Here is a 19,669-nt window from a genome sequence, read left to right as displayed (position 1 = left end):
AAAACCCTATGTATTTCCTATAATAGACGTGTACATTACTGCAGTACTAGTATCTTTACGTGATACTACTACAGTTTTCTTTCTTTTGCTTATTTAAGTTTGTGTGTTATAGAAAATCACTATCAGTGGAGGCTTGCTTGTTAATATTGTACTGAAGAGATTTCAACAAGCTTCCACACCAGACAAGCTAGGAAGAAAGGCCTAATAGTTTACTTCCAGAATTAAGCCAGTGAAAATCCTCTGAATCACAGTCATCCAGTCTGCACCCAATCATTGGGATGGTCTTGGACCAGGCAGTTTTTCCTTCTGTATTGTTTATGGTCATGATGAGTCAGCCATTAGCTCAGTAGCAACTAACAACAAAATTTAGATCATTGGGAGCTCTGGTGGCCTGCTGGTAAGAAGCTGTGCTGCAGTCTCAAAATTTAGATCATTTACTTTGCTATCCATTTCTTTTCCCCCCATGAGCCAAACTAATCTCTTTTTCGTTCCCTAGTTTATATAAGGCATTTGCATATATAAATATTTGTTGTTGTTAGATGCCTTCAAGTTGACTTTGACTTCAACTCATAGCAAACCTATAAACAACAGATATAAATCAACTTGGCTCCATCCAGCACTATCCTCACAGTCTCTTGATATGCGTGTGCCCATTGTTACAGTCACTGTGTCAGTCGTATTGAGGGTCATCTTCTCTTTCTCTGACCCTCCATCTTTCTCATTTCCAGCATGATTGTTTTTGCAAAGGCTAGACCTTCTTACCAAAATGTCCAAAGTATATGAGACAATACAGTCCCATCTTTGTCTCTAAGGAACACTAATTGCACTTCCTCCAAGACAAACTTGTTTGTACTTTCTGCAGCCGGTGGAATATGTAGTACTCTTCTCCAAAGCCACAAATCAAAGTCATTGATTCTTTGTTCACCTTCCTTATTCATCATCTAACTTTCAGATGACTCCACCACAACAACTCAGAGGCACCAGTTCTTCTGTCATCTTATTCATTGTCCAGTTCTCGGATGCATAACAAGTGAATGAAAAGACGATAGCCTAAATCAAATGCACCCTAGTTCTCAAACTGACATCATTGCTTATATTCATAATTCATTCTGATAAGATTAATAGATCAGTTACAAGAAGTGCTAAATCAACAATATCCCATATATTTGATTTTCTGTGTAACTCCATGATTTCTGACATCGACAGTCCCTCCTTAGTTCAGTTCTCCCCAATCCTCTATGTCCCTTGGGTTTGCTGATTTGCTGGAAGGTCTCCCAGAGACTCAGCCTGGTCAGGGGAATGACTCACTTGACTTTTAGATGAAGCAAGCCCATGATGTCACACTGGTGATCATGTTACACTGTCAGTTGCAGTTGCAGCTGTAAGACTGAAGTCACAAAAAAGAGAGGTAGCATTTAATTTTCATAAACTTATATAAGCTTCGACTGGAGTGGGGCTTATATCCCACTTTAATCCTACCTCAATAAAATGATACTTCAGCACAAAGTAAACAGTTATCAATGGCTGGGAAAGACATTTTGAATAAACTTTGACAACATATTGCTACTCAATAATTTAGAGAGGTCCCTGACAGCAGGCTTTGCAAATGCAATACATCTCCTTATCTCCTGACTGCTGGTACCAAGAGTGTTGATTGTGAATTCAAGCAAAATGAAATTGTTGACAATTTCAGTCTTTTCGCCCTCTATCATGATATTGCCTGTTGGTTCAGTGGTGAGAATTTTTGTTTTCTTGTTGTTGAGATGTAGTCTGTGGTCTTCTGCAGCAAGTGTTACAAGTCCTCCTCATTTTTAGCAAATTAGATTGTGTCATCTGCATAACAAAGGTTGTTGATAAGTCTTCCTCCAATCCTTACGCCATATTCTTCTTCATAGAGTCTACCTTCTCAAATTATTTACTTAGCATACAGTGTATAGGTTTGGAGAAAGGATACAACCCTGACACACAACTGAAGTTTAAACCTTATAGTATTCCTTTGTTCTCTTTGGACAGCAGCCACATAACTAATTCACATAATTGGTCTGGGATTCCCATTCTTCTCAATGTTAACCTTAATATGTTATGATACATACAGTGAAATGCCTTTACAGAGTCAATAAAGCACAAATAGAGGCATTCTTCTGGTATTCTGTCCTTTCTTTTTGTTTGTTCTTTGGGAAATTTATGGTATATTCAATATTCTTTCAGCAACTCCACAATTCAAAGCCATCAGTTCTTCTTAGGTCTTCCTTATTTTTCATACAACTTTAAAATATTTCTGAAGCAATTGAAAATAGTATTATTTGGATCAGGTGCACATTAGTCTTTAAGCTGAGCCTTGCTCTCTTAACACTTTGGAGACGTCTTTGAAAGTAGATTTTTCCAATACAAGTCTTTTGATTTCTTTACTGCTGCTATTGTGGAGCCAGTAAAAGTAAGTAATTGACAACTTCAGTTGTTTCTCCATCTATCATGATGTTACCTGTTGGTCCACTGGTGAGAAGTCTTATTTTATTTTCTTGATGTTGAGATATAATCCACATTGAAGACTTTTATCTTCTGCCGTAAATACTTCACGTCTTCCACACTTTCTGCAAGCAAGGTTGTGTCATCTGCATAATGTTGGTTATTGATGAGTCTCCCTCCAGTCCTGATGCCACATTCTTCTTCATGTTGTCCAGCTTCTTCAATTATTTGCTTAGTATACAGATTAGGTACATTTGGAGAAAGAACACAACTTTTCCTACTTTGAAACCATGCCATGTTCCCTTATTGTGTTCGCTTAACTGCTTCTTGGTCTGTGTATAGGGGGGTTTTTTGTTGTTGGGGTTTTTTTTTTATTTTATTTTAGTAATTTTAATGAACATTTACAGAGATTTTGGATTTCCATTCATTGTTGTACTTTTTTCTCTACACCCCCCCCCCAGTTTGTTCCTCTCTTTGAAAAGCAAAAGATAAACCTCATGAGCACAAAGTGTTCTGGGATTCTAACCTTAGTAGATTGGAAAGTATCTTACCCATTTATAGTAGATATGCCTACCAAATATACCTAGTGACTATAATAGTCTTCATGTGGTTGCATTTGTGAGGATGGCACAGGATAGAGCAAGGTTTTTGTTCATTTGGTCCCTATGAGTGTAGTCAACTTGACTGCACCTAACCACACCACCACCCACATAATCTTTGTAGCTTTGAGTAGTTTGATTTAATCAGGTCTTTTTTTTAATTAATTTGGACTAAATTTTCTAATGATTATAGCCATTTTGATCCTTTGATATAGTGAGGTCAAGTATTTAAAAAGCAGCAGTAATTCAGTTTTAAATTGGCATAATGCTTATAGCTTATCTTAAAATTACCTAAATATTTTTAAAATTAATTAATTAATTAATTCACACCTTTGAAAGTACCATATAGTATCAGCAGTATAATAATAAGGCCATTGTGTGCAGCAGAAAACAAAAAAGGTAAGCCAATGTCTTTCATTTTCTTTCTTTTTAAAGTTGTTTAGAAGAGATTTTTAATTGTTCAAATTATCATTCTTTGTGACTGTTCTTTAGTTTTCTGTTTTGCCTCTTAAAACTTCTACAGGTACTTAAAACAGATGGAGAGGAGGTTGTCTCCAGAAGCTATTGGGATACACTGAGACGTAACACAAGTCAAGCACTCTTTTCAGACCTTGCAGAGGTATAATTAAACTTCAACAAGTCTTGATACTATATGCCACTTTATTAGTGTAGTCCTCCTTTCATTTAAGAATCCCAATGATAAAACTTAAAATGTATTTTATATTTGTCTGTGTTCCCTGTTGTTGTTGTTATGTGCCGTTGAGTCGCTTGCGACTCATAGCGAACCTATGTACAACAGCTCTAAACTCTGCTCTGTCCTGTGTCAATCTCATTGTCTCCGACACACTCATGCCAACTGCTTCAGTCACCAAATAAATCCACCTCCCAGAGGGCCTTCCCCCTCCTGCGCCTGCCCTCCATCCTCCCGAGCATGATGTTGTTCTCCAAGGACCGGTCCCTCCTTACAACATGACCAAAGTATGTCAGACGAAGTTTCAGAATCCTTGCCTGCACAGAGCAGCCCAGTTTAACCCTCTCTAGGATGAATCTGTTTGTTTTCTTAGCAGTCCATGGTACCCTCAGCACGCTTCTCTAACACCAAAGCTCAAAAGCTTCAATTCTCCTTCTATCCTCCCCGGTCACTGTCCAGCTCTCTGAGGCATAACAAGTGATTGCAAAGACCATGGCCTGTACCAGATGCACCGTAGTCTCCAGAGACACACCGTTGCTCTTCAGCACGTTAGAGAGGTCCCTAACAGCAGACTTTCCCATGGCAATGTGCCTTTTAATTTCCTGGCTGCTGGTGCCAAGACTGTTGACTGTGGAGCCAAGCAAACTAAAGCTGTGTACAAACTCAATCTCTTCACCATCCATCCTGATGCTGCCAATTGGTCCAGTGGCGAGAATCTTTGTCTTCTTGACATTGAGCCTCAATCCATATTAAAGGCTGCAGTCCCTGACCCTTAGCAGCAAGCGCTTCAGGTCCTCCTCAGTTTCAGCAAGCCGGGTTGTGTCATCTGCGTAACGGAGACTGTTGATAGATCTTCCACCAATCCTGATGCCACATTCCTCCCCATAGAGCCCAGCCTCCCGAATGATCTGTTCTGCATAGAGGTTGAAAAGGTATGGAGACAGGACACATCCCTGGTGTATGCCCTTCCCAATTTTGAACCATGCAGTGTTTCCTTGCTCTGTTCTGATGACTGCTTCTTGGTTCAAGTATAAGTTTTGCATTAACATGATCAAGTGTTCTGGGATTCCCATTCTTCTCAGAGTCAGCCACAGTTTGTTATGGTCCACACAGTCAAATGCCTTTGCATAATCAATGAAGCACAGATAGACATTCGTCTGGTACTCCCTGCTTTCAGCCAAGATAAAGTAATAATTGCTGCATATAAAGAGTATATTTGAAATGTCAGTTGTGCCGTTAAGGATAGTTAAGAAAACCTAAAATAGTTATTTTACGGTAACATGTTTATTTCCAATATAACTAAAAGAATAGAAAATAATTGCCATTTTCTAAAAATTTATAAAATGATATTTTTTGTCATTGAATCAGTTATCCAACCAAATTATGTCAGTCAATTAAACAACCAAAACCTACAATTTCAAGTAGGCATTATACCTCAACCTAAAGGGAAAATCCATTTAACTCCACCAGTACACAATTCCATGATAATGAACAAAAAATATGGAAGTTGCCAAAGATTTCATTTTACTTTGGTTTACAATCAGTGCCCATGGAAGTAGCTGCCAGAAAATCAATTGATATATTGTACTGAGTACATAAGCTGCAACAGACATTTTGAAGACTAAGATAAACCTGATGCAAGCTATGGTATTTTCATTCAACTTATACATAATGTTGCTTATTAATCCAGTTATGAGGATTTTTCTTTTCCTTATATTGAAATGTACTCTATGTTCAAAACTACGATTGTTGTTGTTGTTATGTGCCATCAAGTCATTTGCAACTCATAGCGACCCTGTGTACAAGAGCTCTAAACGCTGTTCTATCCTGTGCCAAGCTAGCCATCTCAAACGCACGTATTCCCACCGCTCCAGTCACAGAATCGATCCATCTCATCAAAGGTCTTCCTCTCCTTCACCTCCCCTCCACTCTGCCAAACATGATGTCCCTCTCCCAGGACCAGTCCCTCCTTGCAATATGCCCAAAGTATGTCAGACGAAGCTTCAGAATCCTTGACTCCAGGGATTATTCCGGCTTTACTTTCTCCAGAACAAACCTGTTTGTTCTCCTAGCAGTCCATGGTATATTCAACACTCTTCTCCAGCACCAAAGCTCAAAGACATCTATTCTCTTTCTGTCATCCCTATTCACTGTCCAGCTCTCTGATGCATAGCACATAATTGCAAAGACTATAGCCCGGATGAGGCACCTTAGTCTCCAGCCTGACATCGTTGCTCTTCAGTACTCTTGAGAGGTCCCTCACAGCTGATTTTCCCAGTGCAATTCGTCTTTTGATTTCCTGGCTGCTGTTACCAAGAGTGTTGATTGTGGCGCCAAGCAAACTAAAACTGTTATCTCAATCTCTTCACTATCCATACTGATGCTGCCAATTGGCCCAGTGGTGAGAATCTTTGTTTTCTTGATGTTGAGCTTCAGTCCATATAGGAGGCTGCAGTCCTTGACCCAAAGGCAGGCAGTTCAAATCCACAAGCTACCCTGCGAGAGAAAGATTGGCCGTCTTTTTCTGTGCAACTTACAGCTTCTGAAAACTCACTGGAGTCAATATCAAAATTACATCAGCAATTGACACTATGGCTGCAATAATTGGTTCAATCAAGCACAGAGGGAATTGTGAGGTTGGTACGAGACTGAACCCTGTTTCGTTTTGTTCTACGTAAAGTGTCAGACAGAACCAACTTGGCAGCGTCTGTCAACATACGCAGTGCGTTCAGAACAGTGGATAAGAAAAACCAAAGAAGAATCAATGCCTTTGAATTCTAGTGTTAGTAAATAATATTAAGTATAATATGGATTTCTAGAAGAAGAGAAAAAAATCTGTCATGTCACAGATGGGAAGAACACATTCCACATACATTGAACATGTTATCTGGAGGGTCCAGTCCCTGAAAAGAGATACTGTGCTTACAAAAGATAGATGGGCAGCAAAAAACGAGGTAGACCTTCAAAGAGGTGAATTGACATAGTGGCAACTACAGTTAGCTCAGGCACAGCAATAATTACGAGGAGAGACAGGACCAGGCGGTGTTCCATTCTGTTGTACATGAGGCTCTACGGATCAGAAGCAACTAGACAGCACCAGACACTAACAGGAAATTACAACTGGTTGCAATTCCTATCATATTTACTAATATCAGTTTATTGGTTTTAATTGGTTCAAAAAGAAACTAATGTCATTGAGAACAAGTTGTTCTCTTTAAAATAGACATTTTTGTTACTGTTATTTGCCTTTCATATTCTCATTCCAGAGCTGTTTCTAACCATTGAGAGAGAGAGAGAGAGAGTGTGTGTGTGTGTGTGTGTGTGTGTGTGTGTCCATATATAGGAAAACCATAGTATGAAAATTTTAATAAGCCATAAGCCACAACTTTTCTAACCAAAATCATAAGTAATGAATTCTTGGTGTAGAATATGCTATCTTTAATGCAACAACTGAAGATAGTCTGAGTAAGTACCAAAATTATAAAAGCAGTTTTAAGTTTTACACATAAAAATTAACATTTTTCTCATTTAAATTCTACTTACCTTTCAGTAGAATATTCTGAAACTTTGATGACTAACATATGAAATTTCTTCTAGACTTGACTTGACCTTGCTAAGATTTTAATCAAAAATATCAAAAAGATATCTTAAAACTGTTTCATAGTTTGACATTTATATTCTTTGCAACCTTCATTTTATATAAAATGATTATAAATAATTTTTACTCAAAACAAGTTAGATAATGGCATTTCATGCCTATGCCCCTGGGTTCTTTTGTGGCTTTGTTTTCTTGCTTTGTTATGAAAACACCTGAATTCATTTTCTTTTAACAATGAGCACAAGAATCAAAGGGATAAAATCTCTATTTTTGTCTCACCCCTTGTGTGATTTAAGTTATATAACACTGTTAAGATACTAAGGACCCTGGTGTAGTTTTCAATGACTCTGAACAGTACTCTTTTTCATTGAATGGGGGAAAAATTGTTTTCACCATTTCCATTTTCTAATTTTTTTCCCCTGATGTCAAACTGTTACTTATGCCTCTGTGGATCTGGATTATCTGGGTAAATGCAACCTAAATCTAATAAGATTTTGATGATGAAAGACTGTAAGTGAAGATCTGCTCTGCTCAATGAGCATGAGAAAAACTGCCTGAATGAGGTCATTATTTTAAAGCTGTGTAAAACAAAGCCATCTACATTTCAGTGTATTATGTCTTCAGGTAAAGGCCATCACATCCCTGGGGAAAAACATTAAGTAGTTATGTTGGGTTCACTAACTTGTGCTATTTCTGTAACCTCATTTTAAGGCATTTTCCCCCCAGGTGTATATAATATCTTTGTGTAGTTTCAACTATTAAAAAAGAAATTAGAATGTACCCTATAAAATAATTTTTCTTCTATGAAGATTCATTAATAAATGTCCTAAATTGCTTTTTTTTATTTCTTGCAATATATTTAGCAATATAGTATTTATAATACGTGTCACAGTGCTAAATTATTTACACTTGTTATTCAGTCCTTAAAAAAGTCCTTTCGTATATATACTATTATTTTCTGAGGATTACAGTAATATCATCACAAAGTTTAATTTCCCACATCACATAGCTATTGAGGAGAAGAGCCAGGAATCAAAGCCAGCAAGCTGACACTTGAGCCCCCTTATTCACAATAGTGTTGTTTATTTATAAAATTAAACAGCTTTTTCTAAAACATCAGGCCTTTCCCTTTCTCATCCTCTTTATTCTTCCTTTACTCCTTCCTTTCTCTAACTTGCAAAAAGATACCCTAGTATTTCATACTGACTTTTGATTGTCTAAAGCCTCCACTGTAATGCACCACTTAAGGACGCTTTCTCAAGTACTGTTTCCTCCTGCTAATTTTGTAATAAATAGATTGTTGTTGTGTGTACCGTCAAGTTTAGACCACTCATAATTGACCCTGTAGTGGATTTTCAGAGGCAGTAAATCACAAAGGAGGAGATTGATCATCTTTCTACCACAGGGTAACTGGTGGATTCAAACTGTGTGACTTTAGGTTGCCAGTGCCCCTTTTATAAAAAACACAATGACAGCTATACACATGGAGCTCACCTGATGGACTGCATAGGACAGATTGATCACATGTGTGGAAAGAATCTTTGGAGAAGCTCAGTATCAACTGTGAGAACTAAGCCAGGTGCTAAATGTGAAACAAACTGTCAACAACTCATGTGCAAGTTCTAACTGCAGCTAAAAAAAATTAAAACAAATCCACAAAAACCAAAATAGAACCTTGAATCTATCCCACCTGAATTTAAAAACTGTTTCAAGAACAACTTTGAGACCATAAGCCCTAATGACTAAAGACCAGCTGAACGGTGAAATTATATCAAGAGTATCATCAATTAAGAAAGCAAAAGGTCTTTACAAAGATAGAAGAGGAAGCAAGGACCAGAATAGATGTCGGAGGAGACTCTGAATACTTCACTAGAATGCCAAGAAGCCAAAACAAAGTGAAGAAATGAGTACGTTAAACAGTTGAACAGAAGATTTCAAAGGGCAGCTTGAAAAAAACAAAATATTATAACAAAATGTGTAAAGAGCTGCAATCAGAAAATCGAAAGGGACAGACTCATTTTGTATTTATGAAGCTGAAGGAACTTAAGAACAAATTCAAGCTGCAAGTTTCAGTGCTTAAAGACAATATACTGAATCATCCAGGAAGCATCAAAAATGGAAGGAATACACAGAGTCACTGTACCAAAATGAATTGGCTGACACAGAACCTTTTCAGAAAATAGCATGTGATCCAGAATCAGTAATAAAAAAAGGAGAACGTTCGAGCTGCTCTGAAGGAATTGCAGAAAAATAAGGCCTTGGGAATTGCTGGAATACCAATTGAGATATTTCAACAAATAGATACTGCTCTGGATGTGCTTACCAGGTTGTGCCAACATATCTGGACAGCAGCTCCCTGGCCCACCAACTGGAAGAGATTCATGTTTATTCCCATTCCCAAAGAAAGGTGATCCCACAGAATATGGAGATTATCCTACAGTATCACATGTAAGCAAAATCTTGTTGAAGATTATCCCAAACTGACTGGAATACTACATTGGCAGAAAACGTCCAGATACACAAGTTATTATTAGAAGAGACCACAGTACCAGGGATATCGTTGCTGATGTCAGATGGATCATGATTGAACGAAGGGAGTATCAGAAGAATGTCTGTTTGTAGTTTATCAACTATGCAAGGATACTTGGCTCTGTGGATCACAATAAATTGTGGCTCACATTGAGAAGAATGAGAATTTCCAAAACACCTGATTGTGCTCATACGAAATCTATACCTAAAACAAGAAGCAGTCGTGTGGACAGAGCAAGGGAACACTACATGACTCAAAATCAAGAAATGTTCCTTTTTCCATATCTTTTTCATCTGTATGTGGAACAGATTGTTCAGGAAACTAGGCTTTATGAAGAAGAGTGTGTCATCAAGATTAGTGGAAGACTCAACAACAAGCTGCATTATGCAGATGATACAGCTTTGCCAGCCGAAACTGAGGACTTGAAGTGTTTGATGCAAAAGGTCAGTGATAGCAGCCTTCAATATGAATTGCATCTCAACCTCAAGAAAACAAAAATTGTCACCACTACATAGACAATAGACAGCATCATGACAGATGGAGAAAGATTGTTGGTTGTTGATTTCATCTTTCTTGGATCCACAATGAGCACTTGGCACCAGCAGTCAGGAAATCAAAAGAAAAATTGCGGTAGGAAAATCTACTGTCAAAGAACTCTCCAGATTGCTAAAAAGAGCAACCATGTCAGTCTCAAAACTAAGATGCGCCTGATCCAGGCCTTGTAGTCTCAGTTGCTTGCTATGCGTCTGAGAGTTGGACAGTGAATAAGAATGGCAGAAGAACTGATGCCTCTGAATGTGGTACTGGAGAAAAGTATTGAACATCCCATGATCTGCTAAGGGAACAAACAGGTCTGTCCTATAGAAAAATTGCAGAGGGTGAAACCAGTTTGCTCCTTGGAGACAAGGTTTTTGATGCTATTTCTCAGATATTTTGGTCATGTCACAAAAAGGGACCAATCCTTGGAGAAGGAAGGATTGGATTCCAATGCTTGGAAGAGTATAGAATCAGCACAGAAGAGGAATACCCTGGAGGAAATGGATTAACACAGTGACTATGGCAACGGGATCAGGTGTGTCAGAGACAGTGAGATTGGCTCAGGATAGGGCAAGGTTCAGAGCCCTTGTTCAGCACATAACAACAAAAAGCCACCAGAGCTCATAGACAGATGTCAATGATTAAGATTTCAGTTTTACAATACTAATCTTATAGGTTGATTATTCCCATTCTACAAACAAGGAGACTAAAGTTCAAGCACAGTTAGCCCAGGTCTTCTGATTTTTAATCCTTTTCTCTTTATATTAGCAGTTGGCCTCCTCAACACAAAATGGTCTACTGATTAGTGTTTTTCTAACCCATTGTCAAGGAGCCCTGATGGTGCAGTGCGCTACATGTTGGGTAGCTAAGCAAAAGGTCAGCAGTTTAAATCTATTTGTCGATGCTCCTTAGGAGAAGAGTAGACAGTTTACTCCTATAACCATTACAGCCTCAGAAATTCAGTAGACATTCACAGTGAATTAGAATCAACTCAATAGCAGTGGCTTTAGTTTAGGTTAGCCCATAACGAATAATTCTGATTAAGCAACACTGTGAGACTGTAGAACTGTATGGAAAAAAAATGGTGGGGATAAACTCTACAACATTATAAAAAGAAAGATTTTCTTAGGCTCTCCATAGCTATTCAGTCTGTATGCTGAGCAAATTACTCGAGAAACTAGAATCTATGAGGAAGATTCATCACTAACCTACATTATGCAGATGATACATCTTGCTGCTTGCTGAAAGTGAGAAAGACTTAAAGCACTTGTTGCAGAAGACCAAAGAATACTTCCTTCAATATGGATTGCATCTCAGCATCAAAACAGCAAAAATTCTTATAACTGGACCAGTAGACAATATCATGATAGATGGAGAAAAGGCTGAAGTTGTCAATTATTTCATTTTGCTTGGATTCACAATCAGCAACCTTGATACCAGCAGTTAGGAGATGTATCGTACTGGGAAATGAGTAAGGATGACAGAAGAAGAATGGATACCTTTGAGTTGTGGTGTTGGAGAAGAGTACTGAATATCCTTTGAACTGCCAAAAGAACAACAGGTATGTCTTGGGAAAAGTGAGTGCACCAAGAGTGCTCCTTGGAAACAAAGATGCAAACCTTCATCCTTAATACTCTGAACATGTAGCTAGGTGAGGCTATTCTTTGGAAAGGGACATCTTGCTTGGAAAGATGGAGGTGGGCCACGGAGAAGAAAAACCTCAATGAGATGTACTGACATGGTGATTTCAGCAGTGAGCTCTAGTATGTCAGAGGTGATGAGGACGGCACAGGATAAAACAGTTCAACTTGGCTGTTCATACATTTGCTGTGAGTCATCCTTGACACCTAACAAAAAAACAACGAGGTTAAGGAAACTACTTTGTGGAATTTGAAGCAGTCCTATTGGCAGCCTTTTAACATTCAGCACATCTGAGGAATTCACCTATTTTGGGCATCCTTTTATAGGATAGATTTTCCTCATTTCCAGCTACTGCGGCATTGAGAATCCTGAGCAGACTCTCTCAGGACACCCTCTATGAGACGATTCAGGAAGTCCTACACGGGGGCCAGCACAAACGCAGAAAGATTTTGGGAATGGTGGAGTTTTAGATCATTTAAAGAACTATGACCCTCAGAAGGACAAGCACTTCTCGGGTACCATCAGGCTTAAGTCCACCCCAGGTCCCAAGTCCACAGTGTGTTCTTGGGGATCAGCAGCACTGTGATGAAGCCAATTCTATGGATATCCCCCACATGGACATCGAAGCACTGAAAAAGCTCAACCACAATAAGAAGCTAGTCAGAAAGTATGAAGTATGATGCCTTTTTGGACTCTGAATCTCTGAGCAAACAGACCTCCAGAATCCTGGGTTCAGGCTGGGAAGTTCCCTTCTCTGCTTACCCACAATGAGAACATGGTGGCAAAAGTAGAAAAGGTGAAGTCCACCATCAAATTTCAGATGAAAAGGTCTTGTGTTTGGCAGTGGCTGTTAGCCATGTGAAGATGACAGATGATGAACGTGTTTACAACATCCACCTGTCTGTCAGCTTTCTGGCTTCACTGATAAAGAATTGGCAGAAAGTTAGGGCGTTGTACATCAAGAGCACCATGGACAAGTCCCAGCATCTGTGCCAAGATACAGCTCAATAAATCTTACTGTTATTTCCAAACAACAACAAAGATGGATTTTCAGTTTGATGGGGAAAAACCCAAGTTAAATTATTTTAGAAATAGAATATTTAGATGTTTATATAATTAGATGAATTTTAACTTTTGTGTATACGTTACGTATAGCATGCATGTGTACACTGGGGGTGAAATTTTCAAAATAAGTAATTTTACTACTGTATCTACATTTTTTTTATTTTATTGTTTTTGTGTGAGTGTACCGTCAAATCAGATCTGACTGGTACAGGAGGAGATTGTCCCTCCTTCCTCGGCAGAGCATCTGGTGGATTCGAACCGTGCACTTCTGGGATTGTAGTTGCAGCTCCTTACCACTAGGCCACCAGAGCTCCCTGTATCTACATTTTTTAACTATTAAGGATTCATATCATTAATATATTTATTTTCAAAACTTGAGCTTAATTTTAATTGTAGTTACATGGAATTATAAAGCCTTGTAGAGGAACACTTGTCCTGTAGTGGTGAAACAATCAGCTGCTAACTAAAAGATCAAAGGTTAAAATAGACAAACCGTCGAGCTCTGGTGGCCTAGTGGCAAGAAGCTGCACTGCAATCCCAGATGTGTGTGGTTTGAATCCACCAGATATTTTGCTGGAGAAGGAGGAACAGTCTCCTCCTGTACCAGTCAGATCTGATTTGACAGTACACACACACACACACACACATAAATTTAAAAAAAAAAATAGAGAAACCGCATTGTGGGAGAAAAAGAAGGCAATTTGTTTCCCTGAAGATTTATATAAACTGAAAGCCCTAACGTCACTTTGAATTGGAATCAGCATGATGGCAATGGATTTGTTGGGTTTTTTGTTTGTTTTGTTTTTATTATATAGCTTTGTGTTTTATCATTCCTATCTACTATATATTCTGTGTGTACTTTCTAATATACTTATTTTCTTATTACTTATATGCTGATAATAAAATCTTTTGACAGATATCAGCCTCTGAAATTCAGTGCAGCTCACTGTCAATTTTATATTTTTTATAAAAATTTTTTATATTCTTATGTTTTTTCAAGCGTGCTGATGACATCACATGTTTAGTAGCGGATACTACATTACTTGTGCACTTTTTTGGAAAGAAAGGAAAAGCTGAGCTCAACTTTGAAGATTTTTATAGGTGAGCCTTCACTTATATTTTCATTGAAAGAATGTTAGCATGCTAAAGTTGGAACGAACTTTAGAAACCACTTAGTATATTGATACCTCATTGGTGCTTTTGCCTTAACTGCCAGTACTGCCCATTCTCTCAGTAACAAATATTCACTGTTAATACATATATAAAAGTGGCTATATTGGTAGTTACAAAGTTAACAATTAAAAAAATCTGTATCTTTAAATTGATTATCAATTCTTAGATGTTCAAAAGAAAGTGTGTTGCCAGTTTCTCCATTTTAATAGATCACAATAACAAACAAATATTTGTTGGCTGATAGATAAGGAGGCTTAGTGGCACAATGAGTTAGACATTTGACTGCTCTCTGAATGGCCAATTTAAAAAAAAACCAAAACAAAACAGCGCACAGACTGCTTCTTGGGAGAAAGATGGTAACAGTATACTCCCATAACGATGTACAGCCTGGAAAATTCTGTGTGACAGTTCTGCTCTGTATTACAGGATGTATGAGTCAGAATTGACTTGATCACAGTAGGGCTTTAATGTAATAGACACACTAAATTAATTGCAGAAATACTTTTGCTATCCTAATTTAACAAATGAGAAAGCCAAAATTCTAAAAATCCAAGCACTTGCCCCGATGCCACAGTCTTTAAGTAGTAAAGCCACTCATAATTTGGACTCTTTCCTGTTTACAGAAAACTTCATGAAGCAGTGTGTCATCATGTAATTGAATTATTTTATGTTTATGTTATCATATTTTTGTCACAGATTTATGGATAACCTCCAAACAGAAGTTCTAGAAATAGAATTTCTTTCATACTCTAATGGGATGAATACCATCAGTGAAGAAGATTTTGCTCATATTCTTTTGAGATATACAAATGTGGAAAATACATCAGTATTTTTAGAAAATGTGCGTTACAGTATACCTGAAGAGAAGGTAGGTATCTAATCTCCTTTGTTCATATTTATTTATTATCTTATAATTCTATATTACAAGAAATACAAAATTATAAAGGTATATTACCCTTTTTTAAATTCTTTTGTAACTCTCTGGATTAATAGATACTTAAGATAAGGAGGGGAAAAGAATTAGGTATGTCCAATGTGCTCCGGCTGGTTTTTTTTTTAAATAAGGTAATTTAAATTCCTGAATAGAGATCCATATTTTTCTGAGGTATGATGAAGACTATTAAGGCTTTTTAAATAGTTTTATTCAAACTAAGACTATCTCTTTTCAGAAGAATTCTGCTAGGCTATGTGATTTGACTACTATATAAATGCCACCTCTTAGATAACAGTTTATATTGACATCATTTCAGTCACACCTTATTCATTTCTCTAATACCTTTAATAATGGGTCATTTAAAGATAGCCATTGATGAGTGAGTGATCTTATCAGACGTTGAAGTAAAGGTGGTTTTCAAAGAGTTCTGATGGCATGACTGGTTAAGAACCTGTAACAACTAATTGTCTATTTGTGTAATAACAAATCCGTTGTCAGCAATTCTGAGCAGTTGCATTATCTAGTGGTATTTGAATGCATCACTGCAACCAAATAGAACTGGTGTTACAAGTAACCCTTCAAGCATGAGATGTTTTGAATATATTGCCTTCTATTTGTGCTTACACAAAGATCGGGTTAATCTGCCCTAGAAACACTCACAAATAGTTTGACTTTGTTTAGAATGGGTATACTGTGTCAGTCAACAATTCTTTAGGACCTCTAAGGAATGAGAAAAAGAATACAATCAGCCAGTTTGTTTACATCCTCACTTGATCTGAGAGAAACTTCTATCAGTTTTACATGTTAAAATAAGTTGTCCCAATTCATAGATACTTTGCTAAAAATAAATATTGGAAATTGTACTACTCACTCAAGCTATTAAAGGCCTTAAGACCTGGCTGAAAAGTTAAATTTCAGGTGGAACTTTTTTTCAGGACACTTCTTGTTTCTGCTACTAGTTTTTGCATTTGAAATACAAAAATAGAAAGTTAAGTTCCATTTCTAAAAAGTTCTCAATTCTAGAAATATCCTAAACACTATAAAATATCACATTAAAAAAGGAAACATTGGCAAGTGAGGCAGCATTGATTGAATGTTTATGCCTTTTCATGCTCCCTTCTCTTCAGCAAACAACCACCTGGTATTGATATCTTTCTTTTTAAAAAAGGGAATTTAAAACTCTCAGGTATTTGGAATCTTTCCAAAAGGTTCAAACCCAGAACACTTGTAAGCCAATGATAGACCAGTTACACCCAACTTACTCCTTCCATTGACTACTCAATCTCTTCTTCGTAAAAGAATACAGGTAGTCCCCAGATTAATACAGGACACTGTACAACTCGTAAGTTGGATTTTACTTAAGTCAGATGCCTTTTTTAAAAAAAAAAAAGTATTATTATTAATGTCTTTAAAGTTGGTTCTTTACTTGCCTTTGTGGGTTGGAAGTATAACATATAAATATCTGCAAGCCAACATCAAGTTAACATCAGCAAATTGCACAATGCAATACTATGTTTCATTTTTAAAAAGAAAGAAACTCTAGACAATCATAAATGTATCTCATGATAACTCAAATACTGATAGAGACTATTATAACATCAACTGTGATTTGAATAGCACTTAAAATTTCTAAAATGCTTGCATATTTATTAGTTTATCCACTAGATATTTATTAAACATTCTCAGTGAAAGAGAGGAAGACCCTCAAGCCAGATGGATTGACATGACTATAGCAGTGGGCTCACGTTTATTAGAGATGATGAGGATAGCACAGGATGGGTAGGACAGGATTCAGCTCTGTTGTTCATAGGGTTGCTATATGTTGGACTTGACTCATTGGCACATAATAGCAGCAGCTATTCACTAGGCTTTATCTTCGTCCCTAAAGAGCTATTGGCAGCTTGTTTGTATGTTCTACTAGCCAAATATTTCTAATCCTCTGGAGAAAAGGTAGGAAGTGTCTTCCAATTAAGATTTACAGTTTTGGAAATCCAGTGGAGAATCTCTGAGTCAAAATTGAGAAGCAGAGGGAGGCAAGATTTGTTTTGTTGGTATCCTATTTCCTGGGGATAAAGGAACAAGATAAGCACCGTCTATCTTTTCTGGAAACACATCTTAGTGGGGAGACAAAACAAATATATTCTTTCAGATAATGGTACATAGCATGAAAGGAATCAAGAATCGTATGAATCAGAGAAGATGAATGGTCAAAGGCTTTTCTTAATAAGATGGCTTTATAGGCAAGGTTATGAGTAACCAGCTGTGCATAGATCTGAATGAAGAATGTTCATGCAGAGGGAGCAGCAAATGATAAGGGCCTTGTGGAGGAAAAAATCTTAGTGTTTTTGATAAGCTATAAAAAGGACAAAGTAAGTTAAAAATAGTAGAAGATAAGTAGAAAGATACAAGTTATATCTCTGTACTAAGTTTAATTGTCATTTTTAAAGTTCTAGAAAGACAGATTTGTCCTGGAAAGGGTTAAACCGGGTGGCTCCTTGGAGGCAAGGATTCTGAGGCTCCATCTAACATACTTTGGACATGTTGTGAGGAGAGACCTGTCCTTGGAGAAGGACATCATGCTTGGGAGGGTGGAGAGACAGCGCAGGAGGGGAAGGCCCTCTATGAGGTGGATTGATTCAGTGACTGGGATAATCGGGATGGGAGTGTCAGAGACGGTACGATTGGCACAGGACAGAGCAGAGTTTAGGGCTGTTGTACATAGGGTCACTATGAGTCGCAAGCGACTCGACGGCACATAACAACAACAACAGAAAGACAATCAAGAGTATGGACTTTAGAGCAGAACTCCACAAATTACTCCATCTCCTATTTTTAGGAACAAAGTTTTGTTGGAATACACCCACACGCAATCATTTTATCCGTGGCTGTTTTTACACTTTAATGGTAGGGCTGAATAGTTAAAACAGATACCATATGGTCCATAAAAATGAAAATGTTTACTTTCTTGCATTTACAAAATATTTGTTAACTCTGTTTTAGGACATAGGAGTGGTATTCATTAATTTACCAAGTATTCATACTGAGTGAATGTCCATGTTGACACTCAAATATGATTTATTATTTTTTAAAATGCCTTTGACTGCTATCTAGAGAAAAATTTTATTTGGCCCAACTCTGAAACAAGGAAAACAGTTAAGGCACTGTTATAAAAGTCTAGGTAAGAGATGACCATGGCTTATACTATAATGAAAGGGGAGAAAATAGTGAGAAATTGGATAAGGAGAAAGTAGAACTAGACTTTATTGAAGGATATATTTTATAGTAAAAATAAAAGATAGCAAGAACTCCTAGGACTTGAGCCCAAGCTGTCAGGTGAAATAATTGTATCATTTATTGAGTTGAGCAGGAATATAGGTTTAGAATTACAGAATTTTATTTTGGAGAATTTTGTACTTCGTGCTAGATAAGTAAAGATACTAACTAGATAACTAAGTAAAGATACTAAGCAAACATTTGGATAAGCTGACCTAGCATGTGGAATGTAATTAAGACTACTTGTGGTAGTCACGAGGATATTAATATTCACATTATGTCTTCAGCTTTAACCTCTCCCCTGCGCTCTAGATTTTTTGCATCCTTTTGTCTCCTTGGTCAACACTTCTCCTTGACTAGCCAGTAGCCATTTCAGTTTTGATAATTCCAAAATTAAACTTCTGAGATACATAATTTTAAAAGTCCTTTTTTTCTAGTTGGAGATAGCGAAAATTTTGCACACTTTATTGTTTTCATCTGTACTGTGTGTCAGCAAATGTGATTTGCCATTTCTGTGGCTATTATTCAAGTCACCGTTCTGTTACTATTATTACACTGTGGTGGTTGTTCTTGAGTTTTTTGTGTGCTGTCAGGTCAAAACCACTTCATAGCTGAACATAGTGGAATTTCAGAGGCTTTAAATCATGTAGAGAAGATTACCCATCTTTCTCCCACAGAGCACCTGGTAGATTTGAATCATAGGCCTTAGGGTTGACAGCTCAACTTCTTACTACTACTAGGCTATGAGAGCTCCCTAGCCTCCTAAATAACCTCTCTACTTCTGTCTTTGCTTCCTTAAAGTCTTTTCTCAGTCTAGCAATTAAAGAAATTCTTTACACTAGAATCAGAACTAAGCATGGTAATTCCCTAATTTCTCAAAGCTGAATTCTTGACAATGACCTGCAGTGCATACACAGTATACTCCTTCATCACCTTTCTGACCTCATTTCCTACCATCTTCTCACTTCCTTACAGTACTGCAGCCACACTGGTCTCCTTATTGTTTGTCAGATCTTTTGCATGTGTTCTCTTCTTTGTTTCTTTGTCCAGAATGTTCTCCCCTCCATATCCACATGATCCACTATGTTATTTCTCAGTGAAGCCCATCATATCCCATCTAATATATAAATATCTTGAGATAGATAGATAGATAGAGATAGAT

The 19,669-nt window shown here is 37.4% G+C and overlaps 1 protein-coding gene across 1 annotated transcript in view; it reads left to right on the top strand.

Moving 5' to 3' along the window:
• Nucleotides 1–19,669, top strand: part of MICU3 (mitochondrial calcium uptake family, member 3) — a 156,395-nt gene that overhangs the window by 118,181 nt on the left and 18,545 nt on the right. Inside the window, exons 9-11 of the mRNA XM_006893555.1 lie at nucleotides 3,589–3,684; nucleotides 14,128–14,228; nucleotides 14,997–15,168. Coding sequence (XP_006893617.1) covers nucleotides 3,589–3,684; nucleotides 14,128–14,228; nucleotides 14,997–15,168 — 369 coding nt within the window. The remainder of the gene's footprint in view (nucleotides 1–3,588; nucleotides 3,685–14,127; nucleotides 14,229–14,996; nucleotides 15,169–19,669) is intronic.

This window comes from Elephantulus edwardii, unplaced genomic scaffold, assembly GCF_000299155.1.
Source record: "Elephantulus edwardii isolate Elephantulus edwardi_28Jun2011 unplaced genomic scaffold, EleEdw1.0 scaffold00128, whole genome shotgun sequence".
Classification (NCBI taxonomy): Eukaryota; Metazoa; Chordata; class Mammalia; order Macroscelidea; family Macroscelididae; genus Elephantulus; species Elephantulus edwardii.
Note: the sequence above shows the minus strand (reverse complement) of the source record. Positions and strands in the feature narration are given on the sequence as shown.